This window comes from Platalea leucorodia (assembly GCF_965183815.1).
Source record: "Platalea leucorodia genome assembly, chromosome: 14".
NCBI lineage: Eukaryota > Metazoa > Chordata > Aves > Pelecaniformes > Threskiornithidae > Platalea > Platalea leucorodia.
Genome location: NC_138836.1, coordinates 13180056 through 13202947, shown reverse-complemented (window position 1 = coordinate 13202947; position 22892 = coordinate 13180056). Strand labels below are relative to the sequence as shown.

The 22892-nt window shown below is 48.0% G+C and overlaps 1 protein-coding gene across 1 annotated transcript in view; it reads left to right on the top strand.

Annotated features, from left to right (window-relative positions):
• DNAH9 (dynein axonemal heavy chain 9) overlaps positions 1 to 22892 on the top strand; it is a gene marked incomplete at both ends in the record, with an annotated part of 219762 nt that overhangs the window by 23512 nt on the left and 173358 nt on the right. The window contains 13 exons of the mRNA XM_082326558.1: positions 1111 to 1179; positions 2395 to 2521; positions 5070 to 5325; positions 6585 to 6826; positions 9259 to 9394; positions 10475 to 10671; positions 10762 to 11186; positions 12849 to 13071; positions 15411 to 15577; positions 15944 to 16814; positions 18749 to 18879; positions 20021 to 20147; positions 22462 to 22614. Of these exons, the coding sequence (XP_082182684.1) occupies positions 1111 to 1179; positions 2395 to 2521; positions 5070 to 5325; positions 6585 to 6826; positions 9259 to 9394; positions 10475 to 10671; positions 10762 to 11186; positions 12849 to 13071; positions 15411 to 15577; positions 15944 to 16814; positions 18749 to 18879; positions 20021 to 20147; positions 22462 to 22614 (3124 nt within the window). The remainder of the gene's footprint in view (positions 1 to 1110; positions 1180 to 2394; positions 2522 to 5069; positions 5326 to 6584; positions 6827 to 9258; positions 9395 to 10474; positions 10672 to 10761; positions 11187 to 12848; positions 13072 to 15410; positions 15578 to 15943; positions 16815 to 18748; positions 18880 to 20020; positions 20148 to 22461; positions 22615 to 22892) is intronic.

The window sequence follows — 22892 nt, the reverse complement described above, 5'->3', positions numbered from 1 at the left end:
CCACTTTTTTTTATGTGCTTGACCAATATAAGCCATTTCCATCACTGCGCAATATTTGTAGCCTTCTCTCACTGTGTATTGCCATTAAGTAAGTAAGTGTCTTTTAAGTGCACAGTTATTCTGCAGCAGTAAAGGCATCAGTGCAATGAAGCAGGCTCTTGGACCATCTACAACACAGAGCCCAAGTTGTCATACCTGGTTTGAATCTGAATGGCAAAGTTTGTAAACCATGAAGAAGGACCCAGATCTGCGTTTTGCATTGATTTTCTTTCCTCTCTTTAGAGCAGTTAATAACACGTCCTGCAGCAGGGGTGATGTGATGCTGTTTCCTACGTGCAACTTGAAAGGGAAAAAAGATTAAAAAGGAAAAACAAAGGTGGTTTAGCTGGGGTTTGCTTAGGGGACTTGTTTACTTCCAGAAGGTTTGATCAGTGCTTGCCCAATGGTGACTGCTCAGGCACTCCCTTTACTAGGTTTTGTTTAGGTTAATTCAGATTTTGTTAAAATGTCCTCCAAAATCAACAACTATTTTCAGGAAAACTTGGATATTGCAGATGAAACAGTGGGAAAAAGATGGGCTTATAAGAATTACTCTGGCTGGCTGCCTCCCTGGGTTTGGAGGCAGTTGTACAGCCCAGGCAGCGTGGCCAGGGCTCTGCCTCCCATGCTCCTGGATGCCTTTGCTCTTCCCTGTCCCTACGGATTGAGGGGCACAAATTTGACATCGCAAAGAGCTGCATCCAGCAGGAGCCATGTGCTGCTTCCTTCTGAGCCTCTTTGATCTTAGGAAGTGCTGGCTGGTAAGTGGAGGTTGCCATGCTCTGGGTACGGAGGGTGAAGCTTCCTCCAGCAGCACTGAGTCCTTCTGCCCCCCAGTATGTGGTGCCCATATGGCAGGTTGCCATGCGAATACCTGAGAAGGAGCGCATGGGGCTTGGATAGCCTTTGTGCAGTGAAATGATTTTCGGTCATGTGCCAGGGGTGAAATCCAATGTCTCCAGTCAGTTGGAGGCTGCCTGCAAACGGGTGGGTGATCTTGGGAAGGGGTAAATAGAGACTACAGCCTCACAGAGCTAAACATAATGCTGAGCTTGTCTGTTGTGCTGCCAGCTGCTTGGACTCTGCTGAAGGAAGAAGGGTGATACAGAAGTATGAAGAAATGCTCCAGCTGCTCGACAGGTAACTGGGGGCTCAGGCAATGCTGTAACTGTATGAAAAAATGTTCTCCTCCTTTAAGCCACCTTCCAGCACGTTTGCCAGCCCAGGGCCTGGGAATGTCCCTTTCTAAGCCAGAGGCAGTTTTCTGATGAGAGAGAAGGAGGAATCCTGTTGCTATATACCACAGTCTTTCTGTGACGTCTTGGAACGGGAAGTTTGCATGGGACGAACAGGAGCCGTGCAGCCTAGCAGAAATAATGGAATAAGCATCTGCTGGATGTAGAAGCTGCTGTGGTGGAAAACCTGAAGTCTCAATCCACTTGTGCCCATTCACAGAGTGTTTTTACAGTGGCTGTAATGTGTGTATTCCACAACTCGGAGTGGGATTCATTGCCCCTGACTTAATATCTTAACATTTGATGTTAAATCTGAACTGTTCGTTCCGGGCTTTGCCTTGGGAAGAGTCACCTCTCCAGGAAGGAGATGTCTCTGCAAGGCCTGCCCTCCGTCAGCAAGGAAGGCAGCTGGGACACCGGCTGTTGGGTACCGCAGGGCAGTTGGAGGGAGCCCTGTTCCTGATTACCAGAACAAAGGCTGAGTAATTATGGTACAGCCTTTCAGAAGGGAGCAGACCAACAGAGAATCTCGAGTGACTTCAACAGAGATGGTGTTTTCAGGGTGATGTTTCCCAAAGTGCTCAGGTGACAACATGATTCAGAGGAGACTTTGTTGCCTGGGTGGTTGGGACTGAGCATGACATGTGAGACACCAGGACCCCTGTTCAGCCCTCTGTGTTCCCATCCCCAGTGGTGTCACTGAGCTGTCCAAGAGCTGAATTCCCCTGAGGCTGCAGTGACTGTGAGAGAAGTGAGGGCAACTGCAACCATCCCCGGCATTTGTATAGGTTTAGGCACCTGTCCTGCTTAGACACTTTGGAAATGCCCAGTAGCTGCTTATCTATTACTTTAGGCTAAATGCTTTTAAAAGTCTGTCTCCAGATCTGAATCATCTGCTAAAAATGGTATTTGAGAGATCTTTACTCTCCTGACTTGATGCTGTCAGTGATTTTCAGGTGTTTGTCTTTAAAGGCATGTTGTTTGTGGAGATGGCATGGATGGGTTTTTAATATTCCTTCATGTTCTTCAGCCCTCAGAAGTAGACTTGGCTTTCATTTGGTTATATGCTTTGGTCTACTGGCTTGGTAACTACATGGTGGGTGTTTTATTTTTCTGGCAGGTATCAGGAAAAGCTCTATGTAGACTGGTCCCAGACAGTCTCTGAAAAGTCACAGTACAACCTTACTCAACCACTCATCCGGCGAGATCCAGAAACCAAACTGATCACAGTCAATTTTGATCCCCAGGTAAAAATTACTGCCAGTTAGCTTTTCTGCCTGCCTGTGGGCATATGTCCAAGCTGTGCCCCACTGTGCAGGGGAGGTCTGGTGGGATTGGTACTACATCTGTTCTGCTGAGGTCCGTGGAACCCCTTCTGTGATGGGTAACATGAATTTACCATCCTCTTTGTGGGCTCTATCTCCTGGTAAAATATCAGGATTGCAGTTTAAGCAGAGCAAATTCTAGTTAAAGCCAGTGGCAGAAAGTCCCTGAGTAGCCAGATGTTTAACTGGTGTCAGCATCTCCAGACCAGATTTGACACAGGTGTGGGGAGCGCTGGGGCATCATCTACAGAGGTGGGTTCTTGTTATGTGTACCTGAAATCTGAGCCTCCTGAAAGGGTATAAAAAACCCAGGAAAGGTTTTTCACTCCAACGTTGTGGCTGTTGGATTTCCTTTATTGTGGCACATGAGGCTTATGATAGATTTAAGATCTTTTCCTTTGTCCCCTAGAGCTCCCCTAAAACCTGTCTCCAGTGCAGGGAGGATTGACCATCCACCTTGCCCAAAGCAGAAGCAGAGGTCCAAGCCAGCAGTGTGCATAGATGGATTGAAAGCTTCTGGGGCCTGGTGGGAGCCAGGGTCTGTCAACTGTAAAAAGGCCATTTGCCAGGGAGGCGCTGAATCTCAGGGGCCTGGGAAATGTTGGCATCAAAAACTTCCCCTGTTCCCTGGGGCATGCTGCTGTTAAAGGAAAGCGTTTAGGTTTTAGAGCTCATTCAAGCTTGGCCCTCAGTCAAAAGATTTGTCCATCTCCTTCAAAGCTCCTTGCTAAGGTGCGAGCCCAATGGCCCCAGGGGATGTTTTCCACCCTTCACCCTGGTGACAGGGTTTGGAGCCTGTGATGTGCTGACCATGCCTGTTCTCAGCTCTTATACCAGTCTTTGAATGCTTCTGCAGTGCTCTTCTCAGCTTTCCATACTGAGGACTGCCTGATGTCCTCAAGTGCCTGCTTAGCAGCCCCTTCGTGCCCTCCACAATAGATAGGAGCACCACATTTTGCCTAGAGGGAGGATGTATTTGCAGCTCTTCAGCATGGAAGAGACTTCCAGAGCTCACCTTCCATGGAGCAGAGGGAAAGAGGGCAAAACACCCTTGACCATGGTGGGGATGTCCCAGACGTTCCAGTCCAAAGAAGGGAGGGGAGCGTGGTTCTGTCTCACTTGCCCTCTTGCTCCCTCAGTCCCCTGGTTTTCCCTTTCCACCCACCCCATCCTCCTTCGTCCACCTTTCCAGAGTGCCCTCTGCACCCTTCTTCACCTCTTCTTTCTTTCCTCTTCTTGTCATCGTGTTCATTGTCACTTTAGTACTGTAGATACTCTGAGCGTGTTACGACTTACCCTCCTGACTTGCATTGCATGTTCCTCTCCTTTGCCGTCCCTTCGAAGGGAGCGTGCTTCCCAGCTGCCTTGGCCAGTTCTGTTGGATGTTGGGTTTTGGCTAATGTCAGGCAGTGGTGGAGAGGTTTCAGTAATCCCTGCCTGTCACCCAGGGCAGTGACAAAGGCTCCTGGCCATGCTGTCCCTGTGCTTGTGGCTTTATCTGCTTCTGTTCATACCTGCAGGTTTCCAGTTTTCCTATCGAAAATAAGGGCAGGGAACTGGGACCAGAGGGCATGAATGGGATGGGATCAGAGAGAGATTTCTTCCCCATGTCTTCACAGGAAGGGATGATACAATCTGCCAACCTAAGGGAAAGGTGATTTTTTTAGGGAGCTGCACCCCAAGCTCAGCTGCAGCCAGGAGGGGCCCTCACCCCTGCCGTTGCCCATACAACGTACCAAATTTCTGTCACCCTGCCAACGTGTGCAGTTCCACGAGCATTTTACCTCTTACTAGCCACTAAACTGAGCAAAGATTTTTAGTCTTAGAAGCGATATATCACACTGGAAGACCTCGCTGCTCCCTTTGTTGCAGGGACTCATTTATACTTGGGTTTATAATTTAATAATCCCCCTCAATCCAGTCCCATCGCAACTCAAACGTGCACTGGCACTGAGTGCTTGTGGTTGGGCTGGGAGAAGTCTCCAGCAGAAGTCTTTGGTGGAAGGTTGTCACAGGAGGGTTTGGGTCACTGGGTTTGGGGCCATGGTTTTTTGTTTTTTTTTTTTTAATGCCAGTCAGCCCAGCAAACCAACAGAACTGAAGCCGTCTTAACTTTCACTTAGGTAACTGCTAAGCTCTGCTTGCAGGCACGGTATTGCTGAAAGACTATTGATGAGGATAGCTGAGAGGACCAGAGATCATCGTGGCTTTCAGAGGCTGCATAGAGTTTGCTGGCTGGATAGTTAACAGAGCTGTCTGTCTTTAGTTAGGAAGAAAACCAGAGGCAAAGATCAATGGGAGACAGATGGTATGGACTAGGACTAGGAGGTGTCCAGGCCCCTTCCAGAGCATGCTGCTTCGTGAATAAAACAGCAGAAAGCCCCTAAGACACTCAGAACTGATTGGAGAGTGTCTGCCAGGTAAACAGGGAGGATTGCCCCATGTTCAGCTCTTTGCCTTGTTTCTCCAGCTGGTTGCGGTGCTGAGGGAGGTGAGCTATCTGTCTGGCAGCCAGATGGGAGCCATCCCGCCGACAGCAGCAGAAATCTATTCCTCCAAGGAATCACATCGCCAGATGGTGGCCAACTTAGAGCTGATGGTGAACAGATACAACAAGGTCCTGAAGACGGTCCTGGAGGTCGAATACCCTCTAATACAGGGGCAGCTGCAGGACATTGACTTGAAGCTGAAAGAGACAGAAGAAACACTGAACTGGAAGACGGAGGGTGAGCTAGCTCTGTGTTAGGGGTAAAGAGCACGTACATTGGGTCTCATTGGATTCCCCCACGTGCCCAACCTCCGTCACCTGGTTCGCACCTGCAGTTCCCAGCAGGGCAGGTGACTCTCCAGCAGAGCCAGCACTGGGGAGATGAAGGGCAGCCCCCAGCTTACCTACTCCTTTCCACATTCCTTTGATCTGCTGAGGTTGTGGACAGGATCCTACTCCCTTCAGCTTCAGCCTGGGCTTATGGGGAAGAGAGGCTGCCCTGTAAGCAGTGCCGCCAAGGAGATGGCAAGATTTGGGTTTGCAAGAGCTGGCAAGGCTGGGGCTGAAGCATCTGCTCACTGCCTGTGCTGGCCGCCCTGTGACAGCCCAAGTGACCCATTGTGTGGCTGCACACAACGTTGTGTGGCTGCTGTGTCCCTAAGGCACTGCTTTCTCACCCACTTGTGCAGGGAGCGGGAACCCCTGGCCCAGCCACCTGGCACTGGGATGGACTTGTCCCAGCAAGAGGCAGGGCCACCTCATACTGCAGCTAGAGGTGGGGTTTGTGCACAGTGACTTTGGAATGATTTAACCAGTGTTCTTGCTTGATCAGTTTTAACTGCAAAGCAGAGTGGAGGAAGACAATTTGTTTCCTCTTGGTGAAAGCAAACTGCTTACAGGTGGAATATATATTTCTGTCATCAGGCTTGTGGTATGAACAGGAACAAGTGTCCTCCCTTGGGAACATGCAATGCAGAAGTCCTCACACTGAAAAAACTTTTTCTCCATTGCACAATAAATATGAAGGGATTTTCCTGCAGATGAACCCTAAGTTCCCTGCATCTAAATTCAGCCCTCACTGATACCTGAGGCTGGCACAGCCCATGTGTTAGGGATACAGGTGCGAGGTCCCTGCCCTAGTGATGGTGGCAGGGACACTGAGCCTATGGTACTCATCCTCCCCATACTGCTCTCTCCAGTAGCAGAACATGGGAGATCAAATCTGGGCAGAGGGAAGTGGGAACTGTCAAATATCCCCACGGTGCTGGTAGTCCTGGGAGAAAACAGAGGCTGCAGCTGTCTGTACCATGGCTTGTTGGGGTAGGAGGGAGCTAGAAGTGGCTCTGTTCTTTGAGATGATAAGTCTTTTGTGTTAATGATGGGTGAGAAATTCCTGAGACCAAGGGGAAAAAGTCAGAGGCTGGTCTTAAAGGGTGCACAAGAGCTTGGCCCAGCAGCTCTGAAAACATATGGTCAATCATCTCATTTTGTTACCAGGTATCTGGGGTCACATCTCCATGGTGATGGATGGTGTCCACGACCTTGAGCAGAGGATACAGAAAGCCAAAAGCAATGTTGAGGAGATCCAGACCATCATGCGATCATGGGTGTTGCCTATATTTGAGAGGAAAGATGGTAAAAAGGAATCACTGCTAAGCCTAGAGGACTGTCAGGACCATCTGGAAAGGCGTTACAGCCTCATCAGAGAGTCAGGGCAGAGGATTCATTCACTGTTGAAGGTGAGGGGGGACCTTCTCCGAGGGTTTGTTGGCTCTTCATAGACTCTGTGTGTTTCTCTGCTCTGTCGAAAATGTCGAGAGCTCTTTCAACTCATTTGAAAATCTTACCCGGTGTTAATTACCATTAGCTTTGATGAGTGAGCTGGTATGGCTGTGTGGTGTGGGGCTGCTGGCTGGGCACCACTGGGGACCCAGTTCGGGGCAGGCAGGGGAGCAGCCGCAGCCTAGGGAAGGAGCCTGGCTCCAGGAGTTCCGGCTGTTGTGGAGCCACTAGAGGGGAGTCGTGCATCAGGCTCTGGGGTCCTGCTCAGAGGAAAAATCCCCCTCCAAAATATTTACCTGAAAATAGAGACGGCTGGCTGTGGCTGACCTTTCTGTTTCAGACTCGTTGTCCCCCTGTGGGAGCGGGAGGTGACGCTGACCGTCCAGGGAGAAGTTGAGTGACAGGAGAAAAGCTGCTGTCCAAAACCTCCGTGTTTTCCAGTGACCTTGCCAGAACTGAGCGTCCTCTTTGCAGGCCAGGAGAAAGCCCAAAGCTCTGCTCCTCATCTTCTCGGAGTGAGGTGCTTTGCATGTCAGGGACAGCACCTTGGCCTGGAGGGAGATAGGTTTTAGATCCAGCCCTCTCCTGAGGGTCACCATCTGGCCTCAGACTCTGGAGAAAACCAGCTGGCCCTCTTCAGGACACTGAGCTCTTGCTGCTCACCTTGCCTTGCTGTCTGCAGTCAGCCCTGGACCCCTCTAACCCCCTTCTCTGCACACTGAACCTGTGGTGAGGATTTTACTGTGCCCATGTTGTTCTGCTGCCACAGCTGTAACAGGTTCAGCCACCTCCAGCTACCACCCAAAAGACCAGGGCACTTCCTAGATTGGCCAAGGAGAATATAGGGTTGTGGTCATGGCAGGAAGGCTGGCACCACTGGTGTGGTGGCACTGCCAGTGCTGCTCACAGGGGCAGGACCTGGGGAGGGAAAGGCACCATGGCCCAAAATGGGGTGTCCCTATGCCTCTGTCCTGCCTGTGCTGGCCAAGCCTGGAGGAGCAGCAGCAGAGGGGCCAAGAGATGCTCTGTTGGGCTTCTGCCGGTTGTTCAAGTCTTCCTGGGGGCAGGTGAGTCCTGAGGCTGCTGAGAGAAGCACAGTGAGGATTTGGGTACATGCACCAACAGGCAAAGGCAGGACAGCCAGATGCTGGCTCTCATTGTCCTTCTTTCACCAGGATGAGGCCACTGGATTAAAGGCTCAGTAAAACACCAGTAACAAGGGGACATTATCAAATACAAGGACAGGGAATGGTGAAGAGAGGGTGGTGCTTTCAGATGGGCATTCCCACAGAGTTCATTCCTATGACGTTCCCCTTTCTCTTGTGTCAGCTCAGCGTGGCCAGGGTGAGGCTGCAAGGGCCCAGAGCTCTGGCTTGCTCTGTTGAGAGTTTAAGCACCCAGCTATGATGTGTCAAGTTGGGGAGCAGCAGCTTTAGGTTGGCTCAGTCCCAACTGGCAATGCCTCTTTATCTCATGTGTGCCAAGCTGCCATGTCAGCACTGGGAATGGCACCCTCTCCTGTGCCCCCGTACATGAAATGCTGCTGATGTCGACCCCCTGGCAACAGGCAGTATGTGTTGATTTCTGCTTACTGCAAGCTGGACCTTATTTTTTTTGAAACCATGCCTCTGTTGGGAGTCCCTATCAAGCTTAGGAGAAGGAGCATTCAGAGGGAATGGCAACACAGGAGACAGGATCACAGTGGAGCATGGGAGGCTGCTGGGAGGTGCAGGGAGTGGGTACATAGCCTGCCCTTATGGGGATGGGAACAGGAAATCCAAGAAGGAGGGCTCCCTGCTGTGACCTTGAAAGCCCTGAATTCCCTTACTGGGAGCTTCTCTGGAGGAAGGAGACACAATAAGCTGAGGAGGGAGGTTATTAGCAAACACTTTGTCTTCTGATCCCAACCTTTATCTGTTTTTATGTGGTTTATTTATAATCTTTTGAATTTAAAAGTTCTCTCGAGTTGACCATTTGTAGGGCAGAGGTGTAAGCAGCCCTTGAAGGCCTCATCCACTCAAGGTAACACACGGGCCACCAGGGCTGGGTCTTCATGCATTGGGATGAGCCTTTGAGACCTCTGAGTGCTCCCTGCCCGAGGTGTGCAAAGAAGCCTTGAGCCCTGTGGCCTCAGAGAAGAGGCAGGAGAACATGTCGCAGAGCTGCTAAGCCTCTTCTGCACTCCATTTTTACCTTGGAGTTATTCTGAGTTGTTTCAGATGTCAAGCAGCCCTTGACAGAAGGAGCAAATCATGGCTATGCCACAAGCAGCATCCCTCCAGGAGGCTGGTACCATGTGCTCACTGGCATCAGTCCTTAGCTGTAGGTAGCTCTCTTGTAGGACAGACTCAGCCCCACTGTATTTGAAGGCATCTTCTTTTTCTTCCAGGAAAACCAGAGCCTCTTACTTGCAGACCCAGCATCTGACATCTGGAAGGCCTATGTGGATTATGTGGATGAGATAGTCCTGGATGGATTCTTCACTGCCATTGAGTGCTCGCTCAAGTACCTACTGGAAAACACAGGTGACTGCTGGTTCCTCTCCCCTGGTTGTGATGGCTGCTTCGGTCTCACCAAAGGGATGTTTCTGTTTTGTGCTCTCCCTCATGCCTAAGATTTGCTCTCTTCTTCCTGGCTTTCTGCTGTGCCTCTTGCATTGTCTACACCAAGTGCTGGAGGAGACTCCAGACAGGGTGGGTGACTCCTTTCCCCAGTCACTGGAGCAACGCATTGCTCAGGGGGAGGGGGTGGAAAGGACTATGCACAATTTGCAGAGATTAACGGACAAACAAAATCGAGGTGTCATCCCAAGTCTGTTCTTGGGCACCAGCCATCTCCTGCCCTCCCATGAACAAAGCATAAGATTGACATCAACTTTCATTTGTGGAGAGTCTCAAGAGCCAGTTCTGCTGATGAAAGGCATGAAAGAAAAACCTCAGTCCCTGAGCGTTAGACCAGTGAAGAGATGAGATGCGTTCAGAAGTCACTAAATCAGACCTCTTGCGTAAGGCTGCCGTGGCGTTTCACTCACTCTGCTGAGAGCAGCCTGTGTCCACCTAAAGCACATCTCCAGGAACACTTGCCTGCTGGCACACCAAGTTAGAGAATCGAATCCAGTTCTTCACCATCTTGTTAAAAACATGCACATAATTTCACATTTGCATTTGGCTTCAGTTTCCTGTTGCTGGGTTGTTTCATGCCTTTCTCCACTAAATTAAGGAGCCTCCTGGTTCCTGTTGTTTTTCTCCTCTGCAAGTACTTATGCGCTGTAATTGTTCAGCTCTCAGACTCCCTTTTGATTAGCTAAAGAGCCTGGTCTCTTTAAGGCTTTCCTCCACGGCATTTTTTCTGGTCCTTAAATCACTTGTGTCATCTGTTCTCCAGTATCTCCTGTGAGTACCAGAACATCAGCTAGTTTGCCAGCATCTCCTCTGTGTTGTGTGCAGACATAATGTCAGTAGACCCAGCGAGTGGGTGTCTGCAGTCACATCTGCCTAGTGTCCCTGTGGGGCACGTGTGCATCTTGTGGTGGGATGTTAGTGGTGGCTCAAGACCACTTTTCTCCCCTTGAAAAAGATCCTTGCACCTTCGTTTTTCCCTACCAGATCCCAAGGCAGGGCTTGCTCCCCTGTTTGAGGTGCAGCTGGATTTGGTGATCCCAGATTTGATATTTCGTCCCTCCTTGGACCCCGGCACAAATGATGGCTTCTATGACATGGTGGAAAGTCTTCTCAATGACATCTACCGGATCTCATCGCTGGTGCCCAGGCTGGCCGAGCACAGCGGCTTCCCCCACTACCAGGTCTGTGGCTGTGGAGCTCCCTCGTGCTGTCTGGCAGTGAGGAGGTACCATGTTGCTCCCACATCACTGCAATCTCCTCTCCTATCCTAGGCTGACATGGAGGACATGGCTGATCTGGCCGACATGCGCCATGACCTGATGGGACGTGTGCAAGTCATGATGGCGGCCTGCTGCGATTACCGCAGTGGCTTTGACCACTACTCCTACCTCTATGGGGACGACAGAAAGGAGTTCTGCCGCCAATTCCTCCTCTACGGTCACATCCTCACCGCTGCAGAAATTGAGGCCCATGCGGAGGACGGGGTCCCCGAGACCCCTCCCACGCTGCAGCAGTTCAGAGAGCAGATCGACTCGTACGAGAAGATCTATGAGGAGGTGAATCGCATCGAACCTATCAGGATCTTCCAGAGCTGGATGAAAGTTGATGCTCGGCCTTTCAAGGCATCCTTGCTGAACGTGATTAAAAGGTGGAGCTTGATGTTTAAGCAGCATCTCATGGACCACGTCACACACAGGTAAAAGCTGTTCCTGCCTCCTCTCCCCGGCACCTGTCCTGAGCAAAAGGGGTTTCTCTTCTCTTGGCTGGGCTTTATTGTTTCACACTGATAACCAACAGGCTAATACAGGAGCAAGAGAAAGGGGCCCATACTCCATGCCAACTCCATCACATCCCCTATATCTTCCATCCTCTGCTGGTCTCTGCTGGGAATCGGTACGACTGAGTGTGTAAAATGGAAACAGTTATATGGACTTGGTACCATTAACATCCTATGAGCCGATGCTCCTGGGACCTGCTGTGTGGTGTTAGATAGGACGTCTGTTTGTCCATTCATCCTGATCCAACTAAACTGATCTCTGCTAGGGCTCTGTGCTTACTTTGTTGAATTTGAAATTAGCCATCACTAAAGCTGTATTAATGCCATGAGATACTTGCTCTATTTCTAAATGCATTGCTCTTTTGAGTGCACTCTGTGTAAAAAAAAGTAATTCGGTTTGCCTGGCATGAGCAGTCATGGGGAGGTAGTTTCAAGGTTACAAAAAGGAGGAGTTTTGAATGTAAGTTTTGAATTAACATGTGTTCCCTGCTCTGAATAGCTGCTCAGTCACCAGGTCTGTGCAGGACGATGTGTCAGGTGATTTATTTACGTAGTCACAACTGAAGGATGTCATAGGTCTTGGATGCTTACAAAGAATTATTTACGGACACACGTAGTAGTGAAGGCTGCCGCGTGTGGTGGATTATATGATGTCTTGTGTTCTTTTCAGCACCATAATTCTATTAGATAACTTCTGTGCGAAGAGGTTTTTGTGTAGCTTAGAACAGGCATTTAGGAGTTCTTATTAAGAGTCTCTGACTCAGCAGTTTAGTCTTTATTAGGTGAAGTATTTAAGGATGTATTTTGGCCCAGCAGCATCCACAGAATTTAAGTGGGCACTTAAAAAGTAAGTTTTTTGAGAAGAGGAGAATGGCTGTGCTGGAAAGGACCAGAGATCCAGGAGGGCATCATGCCTCTGCCAACAGTGCCCAGTAGCTGGCAAGATTAAGAACAGGGTAAGCAGGTATGGAAACATCCCCCAAATACTCTCCTTGTCTCTAACAATTTATAGCTCAAGGACTGCGAGAGACAAGGGCGATGCCTTTGTATTTAAAGACCTGGATGGATTTTTTTTCTCCCACAAATGTTTGCTTGTTTTTTTCTTAATTGCTGTAAATTTTTATCATCTACATCCTCCTGCAGCAGAGAGTTACCCTGTGAAATGAGGCAGTGTGTGAAGAAGAATCCTTGTTTGTTGTAGCTTTGCAACCTGTCGGGTTCATTTGGGGATCTTGAATTCTTGTATTGGAAAAGATGAGATGAAAACTGTCCTTTCAAACTCACTCTCTCCAGAACACTCCTGAGCTCACAGGTCTCAGTCTTAATCCTTCTCAGATACCTTTTCTCCAGCCTGAGAAGTCCCAACCTCTTTATCTGTTCCTTGCAGGAAGCTGTACTACATCCATGGATCCTTTTGAGCATGAATCGTGGTTCTGATGCCCTCAGCATGTTGTCATGTGGTGGACAGGGTTAGCCAGGCCTTTCCCCTGCTCGTGCCAGTCCAGCTGCCTGGCGTAAGGCTGATAATTATTTCAATAGCAGCTGCTCTCATTTTGTGCTTTCTTGCTTTGTGTTATATAGCTTGGCTGACCTTGATGAGTTCATAAGAACTGCCGATAAAGGTTTGAGCAAAAAGGTTGAAAAAGGCGATTATAATGGCTTGGTGGAGATTATGGGTCATCTCCTGGCCGTTAAAGAAAGGCACAGTGTCACTGATGCCATGTTTGAGCCCCTGAAGCAAACCATCGAACTGCTGAAGACATATGAGCAACAGCTGCCAGAGGACGTCTATAAGCAACTGGAGGTGGGTGAAAACTTGTGGTGGACACACCAATTTGCCAAGTAGCAGATGTCAAAAGAGAGTGTGAGCTTAAGAGCATTGCAGGAATATTTAAGACCCCATTCCCTGTCATTAGAGGGCCTCAGTGGATAGTATTTTGCTATTGTGGGATGTGCCTTAATAGCTCTAAATTTTGGAGTTATATTGAGATTTTTCTTTTAAAGCAGAGATTAAGCCTTTTGTTATGTATGAAAAACATAGAATTGCCTGCTCCAACTCCCAGCGATTACTCTTGAAAAAAATTAATGCATTTTCAAATACATCTGTTAATTAGGTTGAATTATAATTATTTTTAAATAAGCCAGTTCTTGGCAACTGTGGAGATGGGAAGGATAATGTTGGCAGAGGAGTTGCCTTCTCATAGGAATTCAGTCCTCCACTGGGTCTGTAACACCAAATCTGCTTGACCCAGAGGAAATCACTGGGAGCAGGTTATGAAAGTATTTTGGCACCTTTACACATCTGGCTGTGGTAAATCAGTTTTCTTTTGGGAATTCCTTTCATTTCTGGAAAGGGGACCATGACATGGAGGTTAGAAAAGACTGCGAGGTGCCCAGCCAGCCTTGGGAAACAGGAAACAAGCACTGGCAATAGCCAAGATGTTACAGTGGAGAAGCGTGTGGCCACATGCTGATGGATACCCTATAGTCATGGGGTGCTGTGGGCAGAGAGGTCTGTGTAGGACGCAAAGTTTAAAGCAGGACCTTTTGGGGAGATGTTCCTGCCTTATGCACCTGGGCAGCAAAGGGTCCAGTTCTTTGCTGCAGGTTTGGATGGGAGCTGAGTGGGGTTTATCAGTCCCCTGGTTTTCTGCTTGTGCAACTGTGATCCATGGGTGGTCAAGTCAACAAATCTGGAATAGTTAAGGGTCCTAAAGATACCTAGGTTCCTACAGACTCCCTGAAACCCAGGAGAGCTACATTACATGGATGCTCTTGCTGCTGCAACAGCTTCAGTCCAGCATAAAACATGGTGCTGCAGGGAACCTGGCTCTGCTAATTCCTCTGCCTGAGAACTGCTTGTTTGGTGCCTGTTTGTGCAAGTACACTCAAACAACTGATTTATTTTTCTGATAGAAGAAATGAGGGATGCAGGGCAGCCATTCAGATGCAGGAGATGATAACAAAAGAGTTTTGTTCTTTCCGGCAAGTGACAGCAACACGTAGTTGAATGATTCATTCACTCCTGTATATGGTGGGAAAACCAGAAATAAGTTCCTCTAGGTACCACTCCCTCCATGGCCGTGGAGGTGGATGAGCTGGAGCTGGCAGTTTGTATGAGAAGGACAAGGATGCAGCTCCACGTGTGCCCTGCTGTGGTCATGGATAGTGATTTCTATTGAGACTGGAATATAAAGCGCCAGAAGAGACCCCTCAGGAGGGACTGGCCCTGCTATGGCTATCTCTGCTGCCTCAGAGCTGCCTGCAGGTTATTTCCCTTCTTTCCATAGTGTTGGTGAGTCTCCATTAATCTCTTCAGCTATGTCAACTGGGATGAAAAGAAACCCAAAGTCTTTCCTGTAGGCTTGCACAGTACATGGGGAGGTGGGCTCTCCAAGAGCAAAGAACTGGGACTTGAGGAAAGCAGAGCCCTTGGCTGATGTCAGTGTCTGGGCTGAGGATATGGACCGAGAAGCCTAGTGAGAAGAAATAAAACCCCTTTTTGAAGAAAATCCAGAGGGTGGGTTGTCAGCAGTGCTGTGCACTTGCAGCTTGGATGCAGACCTGAGAAAGAAACCAGTCTTATTTAATATTATATACACAGGCTGGAGGGATTTGTCCCAGAGAGCTGTCTAGAAGGCCTTCTGGTGTAACATCTTCTTTGCTCTAAGAGCTGGCAGGAAATTTCCCAAGCTCTGTTTCTTAATTAGCTCTGGGAAGCCAGACGATCTGATGAACTTGCATCTGCAACCCATCCTCCTGCCTTCAGCCTCTCCCAGAAGGCTCCAGGTCCCACTGGGCTTGATGTTAGGATGACTGTTCTCTCTCAAGCATTGAACCACCCTGGGAGGCCAGGAGCTAGTCTGGGACCCTTCTTCTGAAGTTATTGAACATGTTTTTATGATCAGAGCAGTCAGTTATAAGCTCTCAGTCTTCACTAGTCTTCAAAATTGTGAATAACTGGTAAGTTTTATCCCAAATTGTGTATTTAGCCTTTGCATCACAACAAAACTTCCTTACAGTTTTAGACACGGAATCCGTTGCTTTTCCTGTTCTGTGATTATCCATAAACAGATCAGATGCATCTTATATCAAATATCAAATATCAAATACTGCCTACCAGCATTTAAATTTTGCTTGCAGGAACTGCCAGAAAAATGGAACAATATAAAGAAGCTGGCAATAGCTGTGAAACAGCATGTGGCTCCTCTGCAGGCAAACGAAATGACAGTTGTGCGCAAGAGCTGCGCAGCGTTTGATGTTGAGCAGCACAGATTCAGAGAGCGATTTCGGAAAGAAGCACCGTTCAGGTACGGACAAATTATAGCATCAGAGAAGCCTTGAGGGGAAAAAAGCGTTATGGGATAATCTCCGAGTGTCCTGAGGATGTATGCTTGAGCCCCTCCATACATTTCCTGCCTCTCACAGTGTTGTATCAGTTACGCATGGGGTGTTTTATTTCTGGGAACACTGTCCAGTGTTAGCAAGAGATTGAATTTGGATGGTGAGTGCACAATATCGCTTTAAGGTGGCATCAGTAGTGCCATGTGCCTGTACCATCAATGTGTACTATAGACGTTTCATCTCTGCTTTGTATCTTAGAGGCACTGTTTGTTTCATGTTTTCTTTAGAAGCTGTTACAATATCACTTATGAAGAATAAACATTTCTTTCTAGGTTTGACACAGAAAAGCCTTATCAACTGCTGGATGCAAAGCACCTTGAGATTAAACAAATGGAATCAGCCATGACCTCGATTTATGAATCAGCTGGTCTGTTTGAAGTCATGGTGCCAGATTATAAACAACTGAAGCAGTGCAGAAAGGAACTGTGTCTTCTCAAAGAGCTCTGGGATATGATCACCCTTGTAAACGCTAGCCTTGATGACTGGCAGACGACCAAATGGGTGGATATTAATGTGGAAAACATGGATCTGGAATGTAAAAAGTTTGCAAGAGAGATTCGGAATTTGGATAAGGAAATGAGGGCATGGGATGCTTTCACCGGGCTGGACAACAAGGTGAAGAACATGCTGATGGCCCTGAAAGCTGTGGCAGAACTTCAAAATCCCGCCATTAGAGAAAGACACTGGAATCAACTGATGCAGATGACGGCTGTGAGGTTTGTGATGGACTCGGACACCACGCTGGCTGACCTCCTGAAGCTCAGCCTGCATAACTTTGAGGATGAAGTTCGTGGCATTGTGGACAAAGCAGTGCGAGAAATGAGTATGGAGAAAGTCCTGAAGGAGCTAAAAATGACTTGGAGCACCATGGAGTTTCAGTATGAGCCTCACCCCCGGATGAACATCCAGTTGCTGAAGTCAGATGAGGAGCTCATTGAAACTTTAGAAGACAACCAGGTGCAGCTGCAGAATTTAATGACTTCCAAACATATTGCTTTCTTCTTGGAGGAAGTGTCTGCATGGCAGAGGAAGCTGTCCACCACGGACTCTGTCATTTCTCTCTGGTTTGAAGTGCAGCATACATGGTCTCACTTGGAGAGTATATTCATAGGCTCAGAAGACATACGGGCGCAGCTTCCTGAGGTATGAAAACCCAAATACTATTCTTTGCTGTTTGGAATTTGAAGAAGAGCCTCCATTATATTAAAAAGGGTTATCTATAATGCCAAGTTCCCCAAAGCAAGGCTTTTCTCCTGCTACATTGCTTTTTTGGAGGCTCTCTTAGTGCTACAGTAGTTTCCGTAGTGCTGCCCCAGGATGTTTTTGTACCGTAGGTTGTGCTTGAGCCATGCTGAGAAGCTGATTTTCTCCCCTCCACCACTGCTTAGCAAATATAGGGTTCCTGGAGACTGAGCGGGAGGCTGCTAGCTTCCTTCAGTGCTGCAGGCATGTTCCCTCTTTCCTCGGAGGGGAGAGGACCGTGATAATTAGTCAGACATTGCAAATCATCAAACCAGAGCTGGACCAGGCAGCTTTGGCAGCATCCCCTTCCCTGCCTTCAGCGCTGGTGCAGGGGGAGAGCAGCTGTTCTCCTACTCCTGCTTTGGAAAATGGAACGGAACTGTCATTGGTGACCTCCTCGGGAGTGTCTTCAAGTCCAGCTTCCAGTCTTATTCCAGATTCCCTTGATTATTAAGAAAATCTTCCAAGCTGTTTGCCAACCCTGCTGGACCACTCACTGCCATGCTGAGGAACCTGCCTTTCACTCACGAGTGAACTGCAGTTGTCTGTGTCACTGCCGTCCCCATCCATGTGCAGCATCACTAACAGCACTGCCAGGGGACTGACACCCAAGAGGGGGTGTGCACAGCCCAGTGACACCCAGACAATGCACCACCCTGTCTCCATCCCTTCACTCTGGTCTGCTTGGACTACTCCTCCTTCTGCTTTGGAGAGCGCTGGGCATCCCTTGCTTACTGGGCAATATATGCAGGTGCTAATAACCAGTGCCCTGAAGGCTGTACCATGTGCCAGCAAGCTGTTAATATCCAACAGCTATCTAATGGCATGTATGAAATCGCATCATGATTTAAATCTGCATCCTACTGGGCAGCTGTCTGTATCTCAATACCCATCTGACAGGTAGCACAAATCAGCAGCCTCTTCCTTTCCCTAGAAGAAAAGATGAAGCTCAAAGCCTCTGGAGGCCGAACCCCCTCAGGATGCATCCAGGGCTGGGGGAAGATGTGCTGGCAGGGCATGGGATGCACATCTGAAGCTGGCTACATGGCTTGGGGGCAGGGAGAGCTTAACCCTCCAGCCAGGGCCTTGCTACCGGGGCTGAACACAGGTTAACATGCAAGTGCTACCAGGAAAGCTGGGAGCACTTTTATTCAGTGTCCTGGCTCACTTGGGAGGCCTGGCTTGGGAAGAAGGGAGGAGCAGAGACATTTTGAACATAGCTTTATTTATTCTTCACTGCTAACTCCAGAAATTCAGGGTCCCTGTTAGGTGCAGAGGATAACTGTCAGCATGCTCCTCTGCTGCCAGCATGGGGTTTCCATGGTCTTACAGCAAGGAAGGGCTCTCCTCTGCAAGTGTCATCGTGCCCGTTTCAGAGATGGGCACTGGGACTCCTACCCTGTAGCAAGAGGGGAAGAGTGAACTCACATGGAGTCGGTAGCCTTTCCCCCATATGGGAACATCTGCTGCTGCTGTGGCCAGGGAAACTTGGTATTTCATCTGGACATGGGAGAGGAAGAGTTATAGGAGACATTCAAAGGGGAATTCAATCCCATGAAAATGGTTGGTCTTAGGCATTGGCTTCTGCATGGATCACTTTATACACGACCCCTTTGGGATACAGTGAGAAGGCAGTGAGTGCCTGATTGGAGACTTGTTTCGGGCACATGGCTGGAAGAGCCCTTCTGAAATGGTGGAGAGGTCCCTCTGCACTGGACAGGAGGCTCTCTGCAGACAGTCTTTCCCCTCAACCCAAGGACAGCACCCAGAGAACAGGATCTTTTAGCACAAAATTAGTGTTTTACCATGAATGTGTTCCTTGTATTGCTTTTTAGGACTCCAAACGCTTTGAAGGGATTGATGTGGATTTTAAAGAACTGGCCTATGAAGCTCAGAAAACCCCAAATGTAATTGAGGCCACCAATAAACCAGGTCTGTCCCAACAACTGGAGGACATTCAGAGTAGGTAGGTAGAACTCCAAAAATCCCAGGATTTTGGCAGAGACTGGGATCAGCTCTAATAAGTGTGTTTAAACTGTGCTCCAAGGCTTTCTTCTAGGCTGTGCATTCCTTGCATTCACAAGTCACAGCATTTCTGATCTTTCTTGAGTCTTTTTATTTGTGATCCATCACCCTGAAGCCCCCAGAGTGGAATCTGGCTTTGTGTACGTGCAAATTCTCATCCTGAATATTGATTTGCACGCATACAAAGCTAGGCATTCAGCTGGCTTTAATAACACATGGCCTTACTGCCACCCCAAATACAATGTCTTAAATATCTATTTAGCAGTCCAAGCAGGGATATCTGCAGCAGAGCTGAGCCCATGTTCTTTAATTTACGAAATTATCTCTGCGTCTATACCCTTGACACATGGTATAACTAGATTCTGTGAGAAAGACCTTAGTGTCCCGAGATGGATACACTTCTCACTTACTTAACATATGAGCTCGTCTATCTGGAACACACTTAAAAGTTAATATGACAGCTGTTGTGTCAGTAATAACTATCCATTTAAAATAAAGATTTATTTTATTTTTTAATCAGATAAGGCCAATGTTCCTCACAGAGGACTGGCTGCGTGTTATTTATGAACTTTGTAAGCTCAGCAGCAGTTTAGCATGTAAACACTGAAAGATTCATTTTAGATTGGAGCAAACAAGCTTCCTTTCAGGCTTTGCAAACACAAAAAGCTGAGTAGGTCTGAATCAGACTTTAAAATGCAGCTCATCAGAATAAAAGCAGTTATGGAAACTTTCATCCCAGTGTGAAATCACCTCTGGCAGTTATGAGCTTGTCTAAAACAGTAGGTCAGACTGCAAACCCTTTCTATCCTCTTCTTCCACCTGTGTTTCTCTGCTTTTTTATGAGGCTTCTCTGACTTTTAGGCTGTTTGATCCTTAGGAGTGGAGAGAGATCTATGAATTACATTGTGCTACGTTGATCTGTTTGGAAAATGCTGTAGAGGACCAGCCTACAGGCTTAGCTCATGTCTGGCATTTCCCCATGGTAGGGGAGAATCTGCTTGATAACCCAAACTGTAGCGTGAAACATGAAAGGATATTTACCCACCTCTCCTGGGCTCTGCTTATCTGCTTTGTCTCCCCAGGTTGTCTCTGTGTGAGAAGGCTTTGGCTGAATATTTGGACATGAAGAGGTTGGCCTTTCCCAGATTTTACTTCATTTCTTCTGCAGATTTATTGGATATTCTTTCCAATGGCACCAACCCACAGCTGGTAAGCCCTGTACTGCATTTTCCAGATGTCAGTAATGTCACGGTGGAAGATGCTGTCTTGGGACTCTCCTGTAGTTTATCCTTTCTTGAGTGCTTTTTCTCCCACTCTCACTTGGATTAATAATAATTCTTTCACAACTGGTCTTCATCTGCCACCTTTGAAAGGCAACATGTTCACTGTATGTTGTCTGATCTAACCCTGGTGATGCATGCAGATGGCTCTGAAAGCATTGCACAGAGTAGAGCTATGGTTTTGATGCCATAAAAACAGTGGGTTTTTTTCTGCTGGGATACAGTGAGGTTGGAGGAAACCATCTTTCTTGAGGATCTCAGCCAAAACTTGTTGCTGACCTTGGATCCCCAACCTGGGGTGCCACCAAACAGCATCTGCTGTTGAAAGAGTCGCAGACTCGGCATTCAAATGTGGAAGTGTTCACAGTTCATGGCTTGGAGAGTTCCCTTTTTTGAGGCAGAAGAGGCATTTGCTAGTCAGCCACTTATTCCTTCCCCCATGCAAAGGCCTTTGGGATGTCCTGATTATAGTGGGAGAGAAGAATGCAACCTGAAAGAGATAAGGCAGCTGGTGGTCAGACAGTGGCTATGGCCAAAGCAAACAAGTAGATCTCTTGGGTTGCCTCCTGCACTGGGCTTCTGCACCATCTGACTGACGAGACTTCTCCTCTCCAGGCTGGGTTTCTGGGGATGGTGCCTGAATGCCAGGTGTGGGGAAATCACTCCAAATACACCATTCCTCCTGTTGACTTTGGCGGATTGCTGGATCATTCTGTGGAGGAAGCAAAGAAAAGATACTGTGTTGAAATGCTCCATGGAGTAGGAAGAAATTCCTGGTGTTTTCTGTTATTCAAAACTATTTGCAGTAAAATCAAAGTAAATGTCAAACAGGATCATACATGGATACACTCTCAGCCTTTCCACGGTAGTTTCAAAGTCTGGTCATTCCTAAAGGATTAAATACACAATGATATTATCCTCTTGAACTGGGTATTGAACTTGTGCAGATTCAGGTGTATTCAGGGCTCTGATGGCAGGATTGCACCAAGTGCTGGAGTACCTCTGAAGCCCTGCAGACTGGCCAGGGTCTGGGAACGGACAGTGGGGATTTGTGTGCAGAAACTTCTAGATGTAAGAAAAGGTTTCTATGGTTTACTTAAGATTTGAAAGGAGATATGCTTATCTGGGGGGAAGCTGAATGCCCATTGCTTCTCAGAGGTACTTAGCACCTTCCAGGATTTGGCCCTGCTTGAATGTGCGTAAGAAGACTATGGAGCTATGTCCACCTGCAGGACAGCTTGTGAGAAGGAGTGTCGTAATCCTTTGTGAATCAGTGAGAATTAAATGGACAAATCCACCTGTCTTTCTCTGAAAGTATTAGAGCACCAGGTGTCACGGGCTGTTCTCATTTCTCATCCCACCCATGGGAGTCTGTCCATCTCCCTGTCTGGCTGTCATTGAGAGAGGCAACTCCTGTCTGGGGCAGCTTTGTGAGCTGACCCTTGCCATGGGAAGATCAGTCCTGGCAGAAGCCTGCCTTTGTTGGCAGTGATGTGTGACACACATGGTGATTTAGTTGTGTGTTATGTAGTGATCTAGAAGAAGCGTTGGTAACCTGCTCAGCTCCCAGCAGGTAAGTGCTGATGTTAAGAGCCTGCAGCAGCGATGCTAGCATCTCCCTGTTGGCTTTTCAAACTCAGCCAGGTGTGAACAGGACAAGATTGAATTATTCTTTTCCTTCTGGAGGAGTGCTTTTGGTCAAGATGGGGGTTTTGTAGGAGTCGGTTGTTGAGCTGTTTATCATGGGTCTTGGGCAGAAATAAAGGTCTTTCTTCTCCATGGAGGAGAATTCAGGACTTTTCATTGGCACAAAATTGATTTCTACTAGTGAAAAAACAGAAAGGTTAATGGTGAAGAAAACTTCACAGTGTGCTGAGAATAGGATGAGGTGGAGCAATGGCTAGAGACCTCTCATCACTACGTGTAGGGAAACTGGGGCTAGGAGGTCATGCAACGTTTGCATGTTTTCTGTGCTTTTGCCCTCTATGGAAGATTTCCCAGTGGGGAAATAGGATTTATTAAGGCATGTCTGTTTTCTAAATGATGTAGAAATAAGTGGAAGTATTGGGAGACACAGCAAGAGGCTTGCCTTGGCAGTATCCTGGCCATGTATGAGAAGATGTGGTGCTACCAAGATGTCCAAGATCATGCTTTGTGAACATGATTGTGCCTGTGACATGTATGGTGATCTCCATTCCACTTGTCCTATCTCAGTTGCTTTACTTATAAAATTCCTTTTGCAGGTGCAACATCATCTTTCCAAACTCTTTGACAACTTGGCCAAGATGAAATTCCAGCTGGACTCTGAGCAAAAGGCAACCAAGGTTGGCCTGGGAATGTACAGTAGAGAAGAGGAATATGTCAGCTTCAGTGAACCCTGTGACTGCAGCGGGCAGGTGAGAGGGAAGACCTTGTCTATCAAAACTGTCCAGTGGAGTCTGCTCTCCTGCCCCTTGTGTGGGCATCTGTTGCCAAGACATTTTAGAGCTTCACTACTCTTCCTTTATGCATGAGAAAGGCTGGAAGAAGTGATGTGTAATTTAATTCCTCCTTACACCACAGCTGTTGGTCCTGCTCTGGATAAGTCCTCACTAAGGTGGGGCATAGGTGTCACAGCCCACAGTGAGAGAAAGGGCTGTCGCCTTTTTCTAACTAGGTTTTTTTTATTTGAATT